Source organism: Mus pahari, chromosome 15, assembly GCF_900095145.1.
Source record: "Mus pahari chromosome 15, PAHARI_EIJ_v1.1, whole genome shotgun sequence".
NCBI classification, from domain to species: domain Eukaryota; kingdom Metazoa; phylum Chordata; class Mammalia; order Rodentia; family Muridae; genus Mus; species Mus pahari.
Genome location: NC_034604.1, coordinates 70,899,774 through 70,919,300, shown reverse-complemented (window position 1 = coordinate 70,919,300; position 19,527 = coordinate 70,899,774). Strand labels below are relative to the sequence as shown.

Genomic DNA, 19,527 nt, shown 5'->3' with positions numbered 1-19,527 from the left:
CTAAGTGCTGGGATTAAAGCTTGTATCACTACACCTGGTTAAAAATAAGAATATATATATATATATATATATATATATATATATATATATATATAAAGGCAGAAAACATTCTACTTAAAAGTTTGTTTAAAAATAAATTAAAATAAATCTGTAGATTAGGTGTGGAGACACAGCTCAAGTACAATACCTTACTTGCCTAGTATAACCGAGACCATAACCAACAGCATGAGGGAAAAAGACAGGCAAGAAAGGCAAGCAACCAGTTAGTGTCTGTGATAAGTGGAAATGGCTTCATTTCCAAGAAGTGGAAGACCAGAGATGCAATGTGACAATTCGTAAAGGGGAAGTTAGCATTGGCACATGTTTCCCCCCTAAAATAGGTTCTTAAAAAAAAATAATAATAAGTTACTCAAAGTCACCCCAGAGCTCATTGTGTAACACATAACACAATTTTCTTAGTAAACATTGGACTTTTCAATGTTTTGAAAGTATCTCCTGCTGCAAATGGAACTTCAACTGGGCACTTGCTGCTCTGTTGCTGGGGTCTATGTAACATTAGCAGGAATGTTCTAGAAGCCGTGCAGAGCTAGCAGGTTTCCCCACTAGGGCCAGGGCTGCTGACGTTGTGAAGGAACCCCTCCTTTAGGAATTATCTGTGCAGAGCCCAGTTTACTTAGTTATCATACTTCTTTTTAAAGTTTTTTTAAAGATTTATTTATTATATGTAAGTATACTGTAGCTGTTTTCAGACACTCCAGAAGAGGGAGTCAGATCTCATTACCGGTGGCTGTGAGCGACCGTGTGGTTGCTGGGATTTGAACCACTGCTCACCTCTGAAAGAGCAGTCGGTGCTCTTAACCACTGAGCCCTCTCTCCAGCCCCCCTTTTAAAGATTTTTACTGTTTCCACACAAGGCATGATATCTCCTTAACTTTTTAATTATTTTTTTTTCTTCCTATCCTTTTGAGACAAGGCCATACTGGGTAACTCATACTGGCCTGGAACCAGACTTATCCTTGAATTCACAGGGACTAACTAGCCTGCCTCTGTCTCCAAGGTGCTAAGATAGATGCCCACACACACAGCTTATATTTTGTATTTATTGTATGTCTGTGACTGTCTGTGTGTGAGCGTGTGTGTGTAAATACAGGTGCTATGGAGGCCAGAAGGATCGTAGGCCCCTAGAGCTGAGTTACAAATGAGCCGTCTACCATAGATGCTGAGAAATTAACTCAGATCCCCTGCAGTGACTGTACACACCCAACTGCTGGGCCATCTTTCCAATCTCCAAGTTATTTTGCTGTCATTTCAGCCAGGTGTGGTGGCACATGCCTCTAGTTCCAGCACTCAGGAGGCAGTGGGAAGGGAAGGGAAGGGAAGGGAAGGGAAGGGAAGGGAAGGGAAGGGAAGAGAAGGGAAGGGAAGGGGAAGAAAGGAAAGGAAAGGGGAAGAAAGGAAAGGAAAGGGGAAGAAAGGAAAGGAAAGGGATAAAGAAAAGTAAATAAAAGAAAGAAACAAAAATTGTCACTCAGGACTGCAGAGAACTAGCAATTTAGAGGACCCAACTTTGACTCCAGTGCCCTTGTCAGGTCGTTAAATCCAGTTCCAGGGGATTTAATGCCTCCATGGGCACCCACACACATGTGCACAAATCCACACAGAGACACACACATGTATAACAATTAAAAATTTTAAAATTACTTTGTGGTGGGGAGGAGGAGGCAGTCCAAAGTGGTCAGCTAAGAGAGGCTGGAGGAAAAAGAGGACAGGGAGTGATGTAATTTTATTTTAGTTAAAAACGTATTTCAAAACGATAAATAAAAAGTAACTTTTTAAAACCCTAGTGCTGGGCATGGTGGTGCACACCTTTCATCCCAGCACTAGGGAAGCAGGGACAGAAGCATCTCCATGAGTTCGAGGCCAGCCTGAAGATAGACGCGTTCCAGAGCAGCCAGGGCTACCCAGGGAGACCCCATCTCAAAAGAAAACAAAACAACCTATAATTTCCTAAAACAGACAAAAGGCTGTGCTGTCCAGTGAATATGGCACGCATGATAATTCCACTTGGAGTAAGACGGGGAGAGATGCGATCGCCTGAGAGAACGTGTGGAAGGGTTTGATACAGTGTCTGTTCCTTAACTGCCTGTATCCGTCCTTCCTTCATGGTGACATTGCGCAAGCACTGGCTGAGAAACAGGAAGAGCCAGTGCAGGGCAACCGGCCGCTCTTAGGCGTGTGTCCATAGTCCTAGCACTCGGGAGGGGGAAGCGGGAGACTCGGCTAGGTGGTGAGTGGGAGGCCAGCCTAGGTTTGGTGAGACCCTGTCTTGAGCAAAGGAAAAAGGCAGCTCATGAAATTATGGCAGACATAAGACAGGGAGGCCCTTAAGTTTCTGTGGGCAAACTCAGAGCGACCCAGATTCCAACTGGAAACTGCAGGCAAAGTTGCTCATCTTGAGCAGTTAGGGTAGGAGTCAGCTTTAGTCCTGGCTGTGGATGGATGGGCACAGACTGTAAACACAATATTCGCTAGAGTCAAAAGCTAGGATGCAACAAGGATTTCACGGGGGAAGGACGACGGGCCCCCAAATGTCCACGGAGACCTGAATCTTTGGTGCCAACCTTCTAGTCTTGAAAGACATTCATTCTTGTGAGGGCGCTTAATTGGCTGAAACCTGCATGTACAGGTTTTTCAGGAACAAAATAATCAAAATTGTGGCTGCTCTGGTCTAAATAACATTATAATATAAACTCGGATTTATTTCTGGATTCTTCTAAGTCACCAAACACTTACACCTTTGATTCCAGCACTTGGAAGGCAAAAAACGATGGATCTCTGAGTTTGAGGCCAGCCTGGTCTACAGAGTGAGTTCCAGGACAGCCAGGGCTACACAGAGAAACCCTGTCTGGAAAAGCCAAAAAAGAAAAAGAAAAAGAAAAAGAAAAAGAAAAAGAAAAAGAAAAAGAAAAAGAAAAAGAAAAAGAAGAAAAAGAAAAAGAAAAAGAAAAAGAAAAAGAAAAAGAAAAAGAAAAAGAAAAAGAAAAAGAAAAAGAAAAAGAAAAAGAAAAAGAAAAAGAAAAAGAGTCTCATGGTTGCTGGAGAGATGGCTGAGCAGTTAACACCATTGGGTGCTCTTATAGAAGACCTGGGTTCAACTCCCAGCACATACACAGGAGGCTCACAACAGTCTGTAACTCCAGTGCCAAGGTATTTCATGTCTCTTCTGGTTCCACGGGCACCAGGTACACATGTGGAGCACATACACACACAGGCAAACAATCATACACATAAAACAGCAATTAATGCATGTTTAAATGAAAAGGAACCTCTCAGGAGCTGCTGTGAAGACAAACCAACTTGAATTTCCCAGGGCCACGGTTTCTCTAGTCATAGAACAGGATTATTCTAAAGCATCATGAACTTCAAGGAAAGTGTGTTCTTCACCCTCCTCTATGACCCGGCTTAGAAAGGGTGTGATCTGGAAGCTCACTAGCAAGGATGTGCTAGATCCTGCTGATGGGGGTAAAGGGATCTCCAGCCATCTCCTTAACAGAGGCAGTCGATCTGAAAAGAGGAGACTCACACACAGAACCATTGAGTGATGCAAGAATTTTACCCCAATTTCTTGACATTTGAACTCACAGCCTCATGCTTGTATGGGACTCACTTTGCTAACTCAACTATTTCTACAAGTACAAAAGGAAGACTTGGAGCTGGAGAGATGGCTCAGAGGTCCAGAGTTAATTCTCAGCAACCACAAGGTGGCTCACAACCATCTGTAATGGGATCTGATGCCCTTTTCTGGTGTGTCTGAAGACAGCTACAGTGTATTCATTTAAATAAAATAAATCTTTTAAATAAATAAATAAATGGAAGACTTGCCTGAGGTGCAGTCATACTCCTAGACTGAGTCTCTACATGGAGGCTCCAACATGTAATTTCTCAAGCCAGAAAAAGTCTATGATTATATCAGGGGTGAGAACTAAGTTGAGCTGTTTGGGGGTTTTGTTTGTTTTTTGGTTCTTGTTTCTTGTTTGGTTGTTTTGTTTTGTTTCAAGACAGAGTCACACTGTCCTGGCTGTCCTGGAACTCACTACGTAGACCAGGCTGGCTTCGAACTCACAGAGAGCTCTGTCTGCCTCTACCTCCCAAATGCTGAGCAATTTCCTAACAGACGTGCCTGAGGTTTCTCTGTAGAAGAGAGGTGATATTTAACACACACACAAGACCAACCTTTTTCCGCTGCAGTTTCTGCTTTTCCCTGAATTCTTCCATCTTCCTGGCCTCTTCTCTTAGAGTCTGTGCAAGCTGAATGTGACACTGGGCCACGTTGTCTACTTCTGTAAAAAGAATTTGTAAATAAAACCAAGTCAAGGTCCACACGTGTCTAAAACTCAAATAGACAGACAACCATTCAAAACTACGCATACAGATCTGGAGCAGGAAGCAAAAATAAGAATAATTCTCTTGGTCACTAATACCCAAGGAGGTCCTTCTTGTGTCCAACATGGCCCTGGCTATCAAGACCAAAGCTAAGTGTTTAGCTTAGCTTCTTGCCACTAACTATATCTAACCCAGTGTGTGCCCGGGGCTTGGGGTTGGGGTACGCAGCCAAGATTCCCACTCAATAACCTTATATCCTGAGACATTCGATTTCATTGTTAACTTGACATGACCCAGAACCACCTGGGAAGAAAGTCTTGATGAAGGACTGTTGGCCTATGGGTGGTTGTCTGAAGTTAACTGACATTGAAAGTCCCAACCTACTGTGGACAGCACCATTCCCTAGTCAAGGACCCTGAATTTTTGTGGGTGGTTGTCTTAGGTTAACTGACATTGAAAGTTCCAACCTACTGTGGGCAGCACCATTCCCTAGTCAGGGACCGTGCATTTTATAAAAGTGGAGAAATCCAGCTGAGCACAAGCAAGTGAGCAAGCAGATGGGTGAGTGGGCAGGTGAGCATACATATAGCAACCATTATTCTCTAATAACTTATTCTCTGTTCTCACCTGTGGGTGTGATGAATTCCCTCCCATGATGGACTGCAACTGTAAGCTGAATAAATGCTTTCTCTCTAATTTCTTGCCAGAACAGTTTATCATAGCAAGAGAAATAGAACTAGAATATTGCTAAGACCACCACAGTTTCAAATTCCATTCCCCAGCCTCTCTTCCTATCTCTGGCCTCTCAAGGGCTTAAACTTTTATCAAATATTCACACAACACTTTGGCCTCTGACAGTCATTTGTCTTTATAAGAGAAAAGACAGGAGTGGGGGGGCTTATATTTTGCTCAAATTAGGCTGATTATGGTTTGTGCACATCCTTAATCCCAGCACTTGGGAGGCAGAGGCAGAGGCAGAAGCAAAGCCAGCTTAATCTACATGGTGAGTTCCAGGACAGCTAGGTCTTCATGGAGAGACTGTCTCAAAACAAAACAAAACAACACCCAAAATCCAAGTAATTGAAGCATGACATTAAGGCTAGAAAAACTTTAAATTTTTTTAAATTTTGTATGTGTGTGGGGGGTATGTACATTTCCTGTGTACGTCAAGAACACAGTAGATGTGTAGAGGTGAGAGGAGAAATTTGAGGGCTGGTTCTCACCGTCCACCTTGTTTGAGACAGGGTCGCTTTGTATTTGCCACAGTGCGCACCAAGCTAATCAGCCTATGAGCTTCTGGGACTTCTCCTGTTCTTGCCTGGGATACAGACAGGCACTATCATGTCTGGTTTTATGTGTGTTCCTGGGATATGAACTCCTGGGATATGACAAGTATCTACTGAGCCATCCCTCCAGGCCATTAAGAAAATAATTTTAACTTGTACTATTAAAATGACTTTGTAAGTTAGAAGACACACACACAAAACAAAGTTAACAATTTACATAGCAAAGAATTATGTTTAAAACACTTTCATGAGACTGGTGAGATGGCTCAGCAGGTAAGAGCACTGACTGCTCTTCCAAAGGTCCTGAGTTCAAATCCCAGCAACTACATGGTGGCTCACAACCACCCATAATGAGATCTGAAGCCCTCTTCTGATGTGTCAGAAAACAGCTACAATGTATTTATGTATAATAATAAACCTTTGGACCGGAGGGAGCAGGGACTGAGCAAATGGAGTTGACTGGAGCGAGCAGAGGTCCTAAAATTCAATTCCCAACAACCACATGAAGGCTCACAACCATCTGCACAGCTACAGTGTACTCATATACGTAAAATAAATAAATCTTAAAAAAGAAAAAGAAAAAGAAAAACACTTTCACAAATGCTCAGCCCTAAGTGAGATATCTAAATCGCACCCCACTCTCTGCAAGGGTCAGGAGTCTGTGTGGAATCAGGGGGGGATGCAAAGGTTTAAGAGCCCTAGGTGGTGGATGGTGCGATAGAGCTGATGCGCATGGAAACTCAAAGAGACTGGACAGCACACACAAGACCCGCACAGACTCAAAATCTCAGTGCAGAGGAAGAGAAGCAGACACAAGGTCCCACTCCTGGTCAAGAAGCTACTCCAGGGGATGCCCTCTGGGAGAGGGAAAGTCAGCTTCCATGAACAGGATGACACTGGGTGTCAGACACACTCCAGGGCAGCCAAGCCTCAGTTGAGGCTGAGCGACACAAATTAGACTCATGGGGTCTTTTTGTTTTTGTTTTTAAGAGAAAGAAGAATATAAAGTTGGGTGTTAGAGAGGTAGAGAATCTGGGAGAAAGAAGATGATCAAAGAATAAATACAAATATTATTAAGGATATATATAGCTGGAAGCACAACCTGGTTGTTCTATATATTAATTATTCTTAAGTAGAGTTCATTTTAACTCTAAGTATTCCTCTAAGTCCCACCTACTCTTTGTCATTTTTTGCTTGTTTGTGTGTTTGTTTTTCAACCCAGGGTTTCTCTGTGTAGCCCTGGCTGTCCTAGAACTCACTCGGTAGACCAGGCTGGCCTCAGACTCACAGAAATCCCCCTGCCTCTGCCTCCTGTGTGGCAGGATTAAAGGCGTGGGCCACCACCTCCTGTGTGGTGGGATTAAAGGAGTGGGCCACCACTGCCCAGCTTTTGTCCCAGACTTTGACATAGGTTTTCACCATCAGTCAATCTGAGTATGTTGGAATTGCTACATTGTTTCTCTTTTCTCCTCAAATAATTTTTCAGATTACATATATGTGTGTGTGAGAGCATGATTTCTAAATTACTCTGGTTACAATTTATTTTTATTTAATTGTATAAGGTTTAGATAAGTTCGATTTGTACACCGTTAGTGGGTTACCTGCTATATATACATTATCCTCTGAAAACTATAGTTACTCTAGTAATGTTTTATGAATACCTTATGCATCTTAAAACATATTTCCATCTTTTTGTTGGACACAAATGGCTCTATGTGCCTTTCAGTTCAAAATAGAAGATTCAATTATTTAAATGTTTCATATATTTACTGCTTTAAATGATCAGTTTCTGGGGGGGGAAACTAGGTTAAAATTTTCAGCTTCAAAAAAAGCACTTTCACAAATAAATAAGAAAATATGTATATACACACACTTACATATATGCTATATTAAAAAATGATTTAATGTCAAATTCAAAAGACTGAACCAATGAGCAATGCATCCTTGAAAACCCCATTTGGACCGAAGGGTACTGAAAAGGCAGAGCTTTAAACACAGCACATTTCATTGCTTTTAATATTTCAGATTTGAAAAAATTCGGAAAGCAAAAAATCCTCTAGGCACTGATGATATTTGAAAAGGTGTCACTGTTGGCTGGGGAAATGGAACAAGCTTTTTGGAGAAAACCTAGCATTTTGGATGGTTAAAAATTTTTTAATTTGAACTGAGAAAGATATTAAATAGACAGCCAGTTTTATTTACTTGTTTTATGTATATGAGTACACTATAGCTGTCTTCAGACACACCAGAAGAGGGCATCAGATCCCATTACAGATGGTTGTGAGCCTCCATGTAGTTGCTGAGAATTGAACTCAGGACGTCTGGAAGAGCAGTCAGTGCTCTTAACTGCCAGGCCATCTCTCCAGCCCATGACAGTATATTCTTATATAAAAACACTCATATGTAAGTTTGTATGAAGGATTAAAGTTGGGAGTCGAAGAGACTGTGCGTGGTTAGGAGCTGCGCTTGCAGGGGACCTGAGCTCCTTTCCCTACACAAATACACACACACACACACACACACACACACACACACACACGAAGACTCACACCACTGATCATGTACCGCAAGGAAGCCAGCACCCACCCTCTCTGCTCTCTGCTAGCACCAGGCACACTCGTGAGACACAGCCATACACGCCAGAAAAATTTTTAAAGGTATATGACAACATAATTGTTTAATTAAAAATGTTCTGAAAAACAAATAAAACAAAAAATAAAAAATAAAATCAAATAAAATACATGCTCTGGCCCCAACCCAGAAAGACCACTCTCATAAAAATTACTATCTTTTTAAAAGATTTATTTATTTATTTTATGTATATGAGTACACCATTGCTCTCTTCAGACACACCAGAAGAAGGCATCAGATCCCATTACAGATTCTTGTGAACCACCATGTGGTTGCTGGGAATTGAACTCAGGACCTCTGGAAGAACAGTCAGTGCTCTTAACCACTGAGCTAACCCTCCAGCCTGACAATTACTATTAACGTACATGAATAGGCACATTCCCACTATACATGTGTATCTAAATGTCTTTAAAACTAAACAATTTTCCATTTAAATGCCTAACAAAATAATCGCTGAGCAGAAAAGTAAAGTGCTGGGGCAAGCCAAGCTATGCTGACGTTCCTTGCTTCAAGACACATGGTTCCACAGTGTTTGTGTATCTAAGGAACACGGTAAGACAGGGCATCTACATGGAGAAGCAGATTCATCACTTCATTAGGAGAAAAGAAGACCTTGCCGATGGGGACTTTGAAAAGAATATTTACCTACCTTTTATACCTGTAGTGCTATGGTATATGTGAGTGTGTCGTATTGATAATATATTTGTACTTGTGTGTATGTATGTATGTGTGTGTGTGTGTGTGTGTGTGTATGTTTTTACCCCACTGCTGACTTGCCCAAGGAAGATAGTGAAACTAATCTGCCTTTGCCTGTAGTAGGCCATAAAGAAATTCTCTCTCCTCTGGTAGTAGGGCAAAGGCCCCAGTTCCCTCCAGAGGGCCCCGCCCCGTGCCCTGCAGGTAGAAAGGATACACTGAAGGGTCAGGAAGACTCTGAAGAGCCTAACTTAACTGTCTTTCCCACTCAGGCTACTAATAAGTGTGCCTATCCAATGATGTCTCCATAAAAAGCAAAACACCCCAGGCTGGAAGGATGGCTCAGCAATTAAGATCATTGACTGCCCTTCCAAAGGTCCCGAGTTCAAATCTCAGCAACCACCTGGTGGTTCATAACTACACCCGCAATGAGATCTGACACTCTTTGGGCCTGAGGGAGGCAATTAGTGAATGCTGTGCTCATACAACACAATGGCGTGCCTGAAGCCTGCGGGGGGGGGGGGGGGGAGTCCTGCCCCGTGTGCGCATGCTCAGAGAGGACATGGCCGCGCCTCATGTCTCCTGTCCACACCTCACTGAACCCATTTCCCTTGCAAACCCTTGCAAACAAGAGTAGGTTCTGGGAGCTACTAGGATAAAGGTACCTGAGCTGTAGGCACAGGGAAGACAGGCAGGTAGCCTTGGGACCGGTATCCACAGTGGAAACAGCTTTCAGCCTAGAGGATCCAACTGCCTCCAGGTTGAAAGTGTGGCAGCCAAACTGGATTAAAAGACACCGGCTAGTGTCCACTGCAGAAGAGATCGCATGGTTGCCGCAGGGGAAAATCTCCCGTGTGGTGGGTTAGAAATCTGGTTATGACCGTCACACTGAGGCATGACAGTGAAGAACACAGCGCTCAACTCGCTACAGAAATACTTCAGGCATAAGTCACACACTGTGCCTTTTGACACCTTTCACTGGGCAATCCCCAGTGAGGAAGGACAGAAAGCCCCTATCAAGCAAGTACTAAGCAAAAGGCCTGCAGAACACGGAGCTGGGCAGGATTCCTTCAAGAGCAATGTGACAGGTCTCAACCCAGACCTCCCGGTTCCTGGTTGTCTCCACATCACTGTAACTAATAAAAATCTGCTGGTGTAGGGCTGATGAGATGGCTCAGTGATTAAGAGCACTGACTGCTCTTCCGGAGGTCATGAGTTCAAATCCCAGCAGCCACATGCTGCCTCACAACCATCTGTAACTGGTCTAATGACCGAGCAAGGTCCCTAGAACCATGAAAAAAAAAAAAAAAACCTCGGATATGGTGCCATACATCTGTGATCTAGTACTCCCAGAGAGATGGGGGCAGTGATGGGAGACTGAAGCCCTGAAGTGTCTCTGGGAAGAGAGAAGCCTCAAGGACACATAAGGGTTTGGGTGAGTCTGGCTGAGCCGTGTGGAATAGAGGCAAGAACCTCTCTGAGGTCAAGCAGGACAGGACGTACTTGCATGGTGTTTCTCCCATTTGGACGCTAAGAGCCTGCAGAACCCCAGCCCTTCTCCAAACGCCTGAGTGGGAAACCCAGTGGGCCATGAATCTGTACTAACCGCAGCTCTCCCTGTGACAGGCGGGTGTGGAGCATCTGGAATTCGCAGCGTCTGCAGCTCATTTCTAGTCTGCAGAGCCATTTCTCACCTCACGGCTGTTCTGAATTTCTTTTTATTATTATTTTATTTCTTTTATTACATTTCAAATGCTATCCCGAAAGTTCCCTATAACCCCCCCCCCCCGCCCCTGCTCCCCTACCCACCCACTACCACTACTTGGCCCTGGCATTCCCCTGTGCTGGGTCATATAAAGTTTACAAGACCAAGGGGCCTCTCTTCCCAATGATGGCCGATTAGGCATCTTCTGCTACATAGGCAGCTAGTTTTAACCTAACTCTAAATTGCTGTTCAAATTAGAACTTGTCTTAGAAGAAAGACGTGGAATTTACAAAGGGCAGAAAATACAGTTTTATACTAGGGGTTAGCACAATGGCTCAGTGGTGGCTGCTCTTCCAGAAGCCCCATATTTAGTTCCCAGCACCTATGTGGTGATTGACAACCACCACCATAATTCCAGTTCAGAAGGATCTGATGCCCTCTTCTGGCCTCTGTAGGCACCAGGCACACACAATACACAAACACACATGCAGGAAAAACACTTAGACACATAAAATATAATATTTTTTTAAATAATTAACTTACGCTGCTTGAAGACCTCAAGGGCTCTCTTCAAGGTACTAAAAAACAACATACATAATTTAAATTCTAGAAATAGTCTATATAAATTGATTACAATGTTTTCACATGTTTCTCTATACCTACAGACTATCATGGAGGCTCCAGATTCAGAACCAAATGGACAGTAAGCCCCAGTAAGCTTAAGGCAAGCCTCATCACTCCTGGGCATAAACAGTTCTTCACTGTCTGCCCTGAGCAGAGCAAAATGCGGAAACTCTGCATTTTACCTTCCCTAATAGAAATGTAGCACTCATGACCCCTTTCTCCCAAGGACACATTGTCATCTGAATACGAAAACAAATTCATTAAATATAGCTCAAATCCTAATGTGCACTCTGATCTGAGTGAGCAGCTGGGAGGGTGGCTGGGGGGGTGCTTGTGTGTGTGTGTCTGCATGTATGTGTGTGTGTGTGTGTGTGTATGTATATGTATATGTATATATATATATGTATATGAGTATGTGTGTGTCTCTGTGTGTGTGTGTGTGTGTGTGTGTGTGTGTGTTGAGTATGAAGACAGTATCTCACATATCCTAGGCTTGCTATGTAGCTGAAGCTGGCCTTAAACTCCGAATCCCCTGCCTCCACTTTTCTTTTTTTTTTTTTTAAATTACTTATTTATTTATTTATTTATTTATTTATTTATTTATTTATTTTATGTAAGTACACTGTAGCTGTCTTCAGACACTCCAGAAGAGGGCATCAGATCTTGTTACGAATGGTTGTGAGCCCCCATGTGGTTGCTGGGATTTGAACTCAGGACCTTTGGAAGAGCAGTAGGCGCACTTAACCACTGAGCCATCTCACCAGCCCCGCCTCCACTTTTCAAGTGCTAGGATTACAGACTATGCCCCAGCTCATATGCTAGGATTACAGACTATTACAAACTCTGGCTCTTAACTTGACTCCTTTGTCAGAAAACCATCATATACTTTTCTTTCTGAGATTGGGTCTCACCGTATAGTCCTAGAACTCACTAGGTAGAGACTAGACTGACCTCAAACTCACAGAGATTCACCTACCTCTGCTTTCTGAGTGCTGGGATTTAAAGGCAGGTGCCATCACACTGGGTATATATTTATTGATCAGAATCGACAGGCTAACCTCATTCCTTTCTTAAATTCTGTCTTTTAGCTGACAGATGGAATTTTGTCTCTTCACCATGTGCAATGGTGTTGCATTGTGGAATGCATTGTGGAATGGCCCCATAGAGTAATTAATACAAGCACTGCCTCACACCCATTCCTGACCATGCTTTGGAGAGTCACACTTACAGTCTCCGCTCAGTTCTTTTTAAGAACACAGTACATTGTTGCTAACTACAGTCATGATGCTGTATAAGAAATCTCTTGAACTTATTTCTCCCAGCGAAAACCTTCATGCCCTTTTTCCTTTCCATGCTGTGTGTGTGTGTGTGTGTGTGTGTGTGTGTGTGTGTGTGTGTACATGCATTATGGACTAAGTGTTCCATTTCACTGTATTTCTTTAGCAAGGGTCTATGTTCACATCTTTCAGTTAAGCAGAACCCCTATCCAGGTCCACTTTAAACTACATCTCTTAGGATTCTTCAAACTGCACTGAAAAAAAAAAAGAAAGAAAGAAAGAAAGAAAGGTGGTAACAAGAAACCACAAATTCTGTGTCCCATTAAGATCTCTTAAATGTGTCTCAAAGAAGAGACACATTTTTCCCAATTGGAAAGCAAGAAAGGGAGGGAAGAATCAATTCTTTCTGACTAATATAATACAACTGTCACTCAGTTGCTTGCTGAACCAGCAGGAGTTGGGAGGGGGCAGTCACATGCAGCGTAGAAGGACGGCACTGGTACCTACTTGATCTCAGACTGTCCACATGGCTTCTTCCTGGAGAGGTTCAGCAGGTCTTTGCCGTACTTCTCTTCAATTGATGCCCTACGAGGAACAGAAGAGAAGACCATGGGTCCTGCATAGGGTTCTTGGCTAAAACACGGAAAATACTGCCCCTTCTGGAGAGCTGTCCACTCACTGTGAACACTCAGATGTGACGTCACTATCTAAGATAGAAGTCTCAGTAATAAATTTAAAAAAAAAAAAAAAAAAAAGCTAAAAATAAACCAATAGAATAAAACTCAGAGGCAGGCATGGTGGTATACACCTGTAATCCCAGAACCAGGAGGCAAAGGCAGGAAGACAGGGGTTCAAAGTCAGCCTTAGCTGCATGCTGAGTTTGAGGGCAACCTAGGATACATGAGACCTTGTTTCAAAAAAACAAATGTAGGGGCTGGAGGGATGGCTCAGGGTTAGGAGCACTTGTTGTTCTTTCAGAGGACCTGAGTTCATAGCACACAGGCAGCACACTGTTGTCACAGGTAACTCCAGAGGATCAGACATCTGCTTCCAGCCTCCTTGGACCCGCACATATATGACATACAGACGCAATATACATAAATAAAAAGAAGTCTTTTAAAACACATACATTGTATATATAATATACATAAAATGCAAGACTTCTGTTTTTAGTGGCTTTTGTCTTGTCTTGTTTTGTTTTGGGTGCTGGGGACTGAGCAAGGCCTGCACTTGCTAGGCAAGTGTGCTTCTACTGAGCTCAATCCCCTCCAAACCCCTACTGGACGAGGGGAAGAAGCACAGAGGCCTTCAGCTCCAGCTGCTCTCAGGCCGGAAGTCCCTTGCACATAAGAGTCAAGACCTCTATGTTGTCAAGGCCAGCCTTGAACTCCTGACCTCAAGTTAAGACAACAAGTACATAACACGGTGGTTGGCTTGTGCATAGTTTTTAAGTGGAGCCCTCTTCCACCTTCTCTAAGAGGCCCGTCCTCCTTCAGTCAAATGCACAGCTAATCTGTACCAACAGAAGGGGTTCCCAAGCCATAAACTGAAGCTGCTGTATCGCCAAAACAGCTGCCTGGGGGCTGGCGGATAGTCTAAAGTACTAACCGTCATCTTTCCTGACCTCCTCTCCTCCCCCATCCCTGTCACTTTCTCCACTGTTTGCCCTAGTCCCAGCAATAATCCAGACTATATGATTAGGTTAAGGTAGTTTACGCTGCCCTAGTTTCTTTAGAGCTTCAAAAATTCTAGAACTAAAAAATGAATAGTCTCAGGAAAAAAGAGCCAATTGGGGGTTGGGAAGATGGCCAGTCAGTAAAGTGGCTGATTCATAAGCATAAAGACCTGAGTTTGGACTCTCGGCACCTATGTGCACTGCCAGGGGGAGACAGGAGGATTTCTAAGACTTTCTGGTAAGCCAGTCTAGCCAACTGGTGATGTCCTGGTTCAGAGAGAGACCCCTAGCTTAAAGAATAAAGCAAAGAGAAGTTGAGAGTGCCACCCAAAATCAACTATTGACCTCCGTGTGCATACACACCAACACATTAACAATCACACACACATACACAAAGAGCAGAGAGAGAGAGAGAGACAGAGACAGAGACAGAGACAGAGACAGAGACAGAGACAGAGAGACAACCGAGGAAGACATGGACATCAACATCTGATCTATCCAACATACAAGCCCTCACAGGGATAAGCAGCACACATACATACATGCATACACATGAACATGTATAGATAAATACACTACAAACATATATAAATAAGTCATATCATTTGATGGTGATTGAAATAGAATTTTTTAAAAATTTGTTTGAGTAAATTTTTGTCTACAGTATGTACACATGTGAGCATGTGCCTGTGTTCACACATATGAAAGCCCGTGGATGACATAGGGTTTCTCTCTCACACCCCACCTTCTTCCCTTGAGAGAGAATCTCTTGCTAAGCTTGGAGATCATATTAGCTGATATCTAATAAATGTAATAAACAAATATGCAACAAAAAATGTAAGGCTGGCCATTTTCACAGTGTGAATCCTTCCCATCTACAAGCGTGTGTCTCCCCATCGTCAACTGTCTTTGATTTCCTTCATCAGATCTTTGAAGTTTCCACTGGAGAGGTCTTTCCCTTCATCAGTTGGGTTTATTCCAGAGTTGTTTTATTTTTCTAAGCAAGCATGACTAGAACTGACCGCCTGACTCTGTGTTTGTTGCTGACTCGGGCGTGTTCATTCTGCATCCTTCCAGTTTGCTGCCAGAGGTCCCAGCTCTACAAGTTTTCTAGTAGAATCTTGGGGTCTTCTAAGTACCAGGTCATCTCAAAACAAGCTTACATTGACTTCTTTCCTTCTTGTTCGTGTCCCCCCACACACACACACACACACTTCATTTCCTTCTCCTGTCTTATTTCTCTAAGACATCAAGCTCTGCATTGAATAAAATCAGAGAAAGAGAATGTGCCAGTCTCATGCTTGATTTTAGCAGGAGGACGTTGGGGGGGGTCTCCTCATTTAGTAGGATGCTAGATGCAGCTTGTCATACATACACTTGTTACGATGACATACGTCCCTTCTATTCTAGCCTCTCGGGGATTTCGTGATGAAAGGATGTTGGATTTTGTCAAAAGCCTTTTCTGCATCTATTAAAATAATCATGTGATGTCTGTCCTTGAGACCATTTATATGATGTGTTACATTTATTGATTTGCATCTGTTGAATGAAGCCACCTTGGCCAGGGTGAATGATTTTTTTTTGATGTTTTATTCAATTTAGTGTGTATTTTATTGATAATTTTTGCATTTATGTCCATCAAGCAATTTATCTTATGATTTTATGCTGTTGTTGCTGTGTCTTTATCTGATTCTGTATTACATCATGACTGGTTTTGTAGGAAGGGTTTTAAGACACTCCTTTTCTATTTTATGAAATAGTTTGAAAATTGGTCTTTAAAAGTTTAATAGAAGATAGGAGTGGTAGATTTGGAGCCAACCTGGTCTACATAACAAGTTCCAGGATAGCCAGGCATATAAAGTGAGACCCCGTCTATATATAAATACATAAAATACATAAATATGTAACTATATAACCTCTGATAGACTTCACCACTGAATCCATCTGGGCCTGGACATTTTCTTGCTCCAATCTCATCAATTAATGTAGATCTGTTATTTTATTCTATTTTATTTAATTTTTATTTTTATTTGTGTGTGTGTGTGTGTGTGTGTGTGTGTGTGTGTGTGTGTGTGTGTCCCTGAGCGTGTGATGTTCACATGCACAGGTACCAAAAATGGCCAGAAAGTAGCACTGGATCCCCTAAAGATAGAGTTAAGTCACATGACATGGGTATGGTGAACCAAACGTGGGTTCTCTGGAAAGCAAGCACTCTTAACCCCTGGGAGATCTCTCCAGGTCCCTGTTTAAATTCATTATCCCACCTTGGGTTATTTTATAGACCATATGTATCAGGAATTCATTTTTTACTTTTACAGTTTCCAACTTAATATGATCATAGATTTTTAAAGTATGCCCTAAGTGTTTTCTGAATTTTCCTGGTATCTGTTGTAAAGATTCCTTTCCATTTTTATGGGGTTTTTTTCATTATTAATTTGGGCCATCTTTCATTTTCTTAATTTGGCTAGGTTTTGCCTATCTTGATTTTCTCTTCAAAGAAAAAGTTCTTTGCTTCACTGATTCTTTCTTCAGTAATTTCTAACTTGATATTATTTCTTTTTACATACTAATTTTATGTTCAACATGTTCTCCCCTTGGGGTGATCATTATTTATTTGAGATCTCTTCAATTGATAATGTAGGCTGTGTAGCCCCGAGGTTTCTCTCAGAACTGCTTTCTCTGAATCCTGAAAGCTTTCACGTGACGTGTTCGCTTCCATTCAATGTAGGAATGTTTTAATTTCCTCCTCATTTTTTTAGTTGCCCATTCATTATGCAATAGCATATGGTTTAATCCTCACAAGTTTGTGTCTGTTGTATAGCTTGTCTTGCTGCTGATTGCCAGTTTTTCTCCATTGTGGTCAAAATACAAGAAATGATTTCCACATTTTCTGTGTATCCATCACGTGTCCTCTTTTCGGGGAAGTCCCAGAAGCTGCTGAGAAGAATATTCTGCATACTTGGATGAAATGTCTATAAAGGTCTGTTAGTCCCACTTGGTCTATGATGTTATTTAACTCAGACACACATATTTCCTTGGAATGACCTGTCTACTGTGAGACTTGGTACTGAGATAACCCAGTGCTATTGTGTTGAGGTTAATCTATGACTTTATATCTAATAGCTTTTGTTATATAAAATTGAGCAGGCTCATGTTTGGCGCATACATGTTTAGAATTATAATATCCTCTTGATGGTCTGTTCTCTCATCAGTAGAAAGTAACATCCTTTATCTCTACTGACAAGTTTGACGTGAATCTTGTCAGGTAATAGAACAGCAATACCTGCTTGTATAGTAGGTCTATTCACTTGGATTTTGTTTTCCTTTATCCTAAGGTAGTATTTGTCTTGGTTGTGAAGTATGTTTCTTAGGTACAACAAACACAGGGGACCTAATTTTTAACCCAATATGTTAGTCTGAGCTTTTTTAAATAGGAACTTGAGACCATGACTGTTCAGATTTACTGTTGAACGGTGTGTATTAACTCAACTCATGTCACTTGGTTGACTGTGTGTGCGCTGGCGTGTATTAACTCATGTCACTTGGTTAACTGTGTGTGTGCTGGCATGTATTAACTCATGTCACTTGGTTGACTGTGTGTGCGCTGGCTAGACTTTTCTTCATCCTTGTTTGGTTGCTCACTGTGACGGTGCAGCTTTTTCTGTCTTGGAGCCTCATAGATGTCTTTCTCTTCCTTCAAGTATCGTTCAGCCCATTTAGTGGTCAGAAGTTTCTTAAACTCTTTTTATTCACAGAAAGTTTTTTTCACTTTCCTTCAACTAAGGACTTAGAGCCAGCCCTCCTCCCTTTTAGAGTTTCTGGGGAGAAATCTCCTGTGCTGAGCCTGGCTTTATACGGAACCTGGCGTTTCTCTCGTGCATCTTTCAATGTGCATTCTTTGTTCTATCTATTTATTTACCATTTTAACTACAATTTTTTTAAAGATTTATTTATTTATTTATTAGAAGTAAGTACAACTGTAGCTGTCTTCAGACACCCCAGAAGAGGGAGTCAGATCCCATTACAGATGGTTGTGAGCCACCATGTGGTTGCTGGGATTTGAACTCAGGACCTCTGGAAGAGCAGTTGGTGCTCTTAACCGCTGAGCTATCTCTCCAGCCCTTAACTACAATTTGACATGAGGTTTTTTTTTTTTTTTTTTTATTTCCTGCCTGTTTTAACTGCCACATGTACCTAACTGCTACACCTTTTCCCTAGGTGTGGGGACATTTTCTGCCGTGACTTTATGGACAATGCTTTTAGCATAAGGTTCTATTTCTTCTATGCCCATAATTTGTAGATTTGGTCTTTTCAGGGTGTTCCATGCGTTTTAAAAGCTCTGTTCATGCCTTCTTGTGAATATATACTTTTACAGCCTGAGTGATGAAATTTCTCTGCCTTGCCTTTAAGCACTGATATTCTGTCTTTCCCACGACCTATTCCTTTGCGGAAGCTTTCCAGAGAGTTCTCCCCCTTGCGAATGGCGAGGTTTATTATTAACATACCGCCTGTAGACATTAAGCCCAACAGCCCCCTGCCTCAACAAGAAAGTTGAAAAAACATTAACAAAAAGAGCATGCAATAGATTCGCTAGGGAGTCAGAAACCCTGTGACATGCCATCTCTGCTTTGGTACCCAGAAGAGAGTATGAGACTCTTCAAGGCTTCCAAAGCTTAGGGGAGTCCGGGGTCATTTGGGGAGGCCTCCTCGGGGTTCTGCTTGGTATGAGTACCTTTCCCACTCCTTGTGCCAGAGGTACATTAAGCTAACTCTTATGCCAAAATCTGACCCATAGCTTCTGACGATTGGAGACCTAAAAGTATGGTCCCTTGACCCCAGCTCAGACGTGTGAGCCTCGGACAACTGCTGGAGCTCCAACTCACTCCTTAGACGCAGGCACCAAATCCTGATGTCCCCTTGTTAGGAGAGCATCAGCCAAGGCCTCCAGCGTCCCCTCGTGAGGGTTGGGGACTGTCTCGATGTGTTTTAGCTCCTGGAACGGCTCACAGGTAAACCCAGAGCTTCTATCCATGCAGAACAGACCCAGAGTTGTCTCCATCTCAGTTCCTTCCGTCATGGCAGCCGATCACTTGAGTTCTGTTCTCTGGTTTCTCCACAGAGTTTTCTTTTTTCTTTTTTTATTCTTTTCTCTCTTTTTTTCGAGACAGGGTTTCTCTGTATAGCTCTGGCTGTCCTGGAACTCACTTTGTAGACCAGGCTGGCCTCGAACTCAGAAATCTGCCTGCCTCT

General features: G+C 42.4%; 1 protein-coding gene across 1 annotated transcript in view; it reads right to left on the bottom strand.

The window, feature by feature from the left end:
* The window catches only part of Pstpip2 (proline-serine-threonine phosphatase interacting protein 2), an 89,117-nt gene that overhangs the window by 23,758 nt on the left and 45,832 nt on the right, over positions 1 to 19,527 (bottom strand). Inside the window, exons 4-6 of the mRNA XM_021214819.2 lie at positions 13,110 to 13,187; positions 11,245 to 11,279; positions 4,234 to 4,340 (exon numbers count right to left, since the gene is read on the bottom strand). Coding sequence (XP_021070478.1) covers positions 4,234 to 4,340; positions 11,245 to 11,279; positions 13,110 to 13,187 — 220 coding nt within the window. The remainder of the gene's footprint in view (positions 1 to 4,233; positions 4,341 to 11,244; positions 11,280 to 13,109; positions 13,188 to 19,527) is intronic.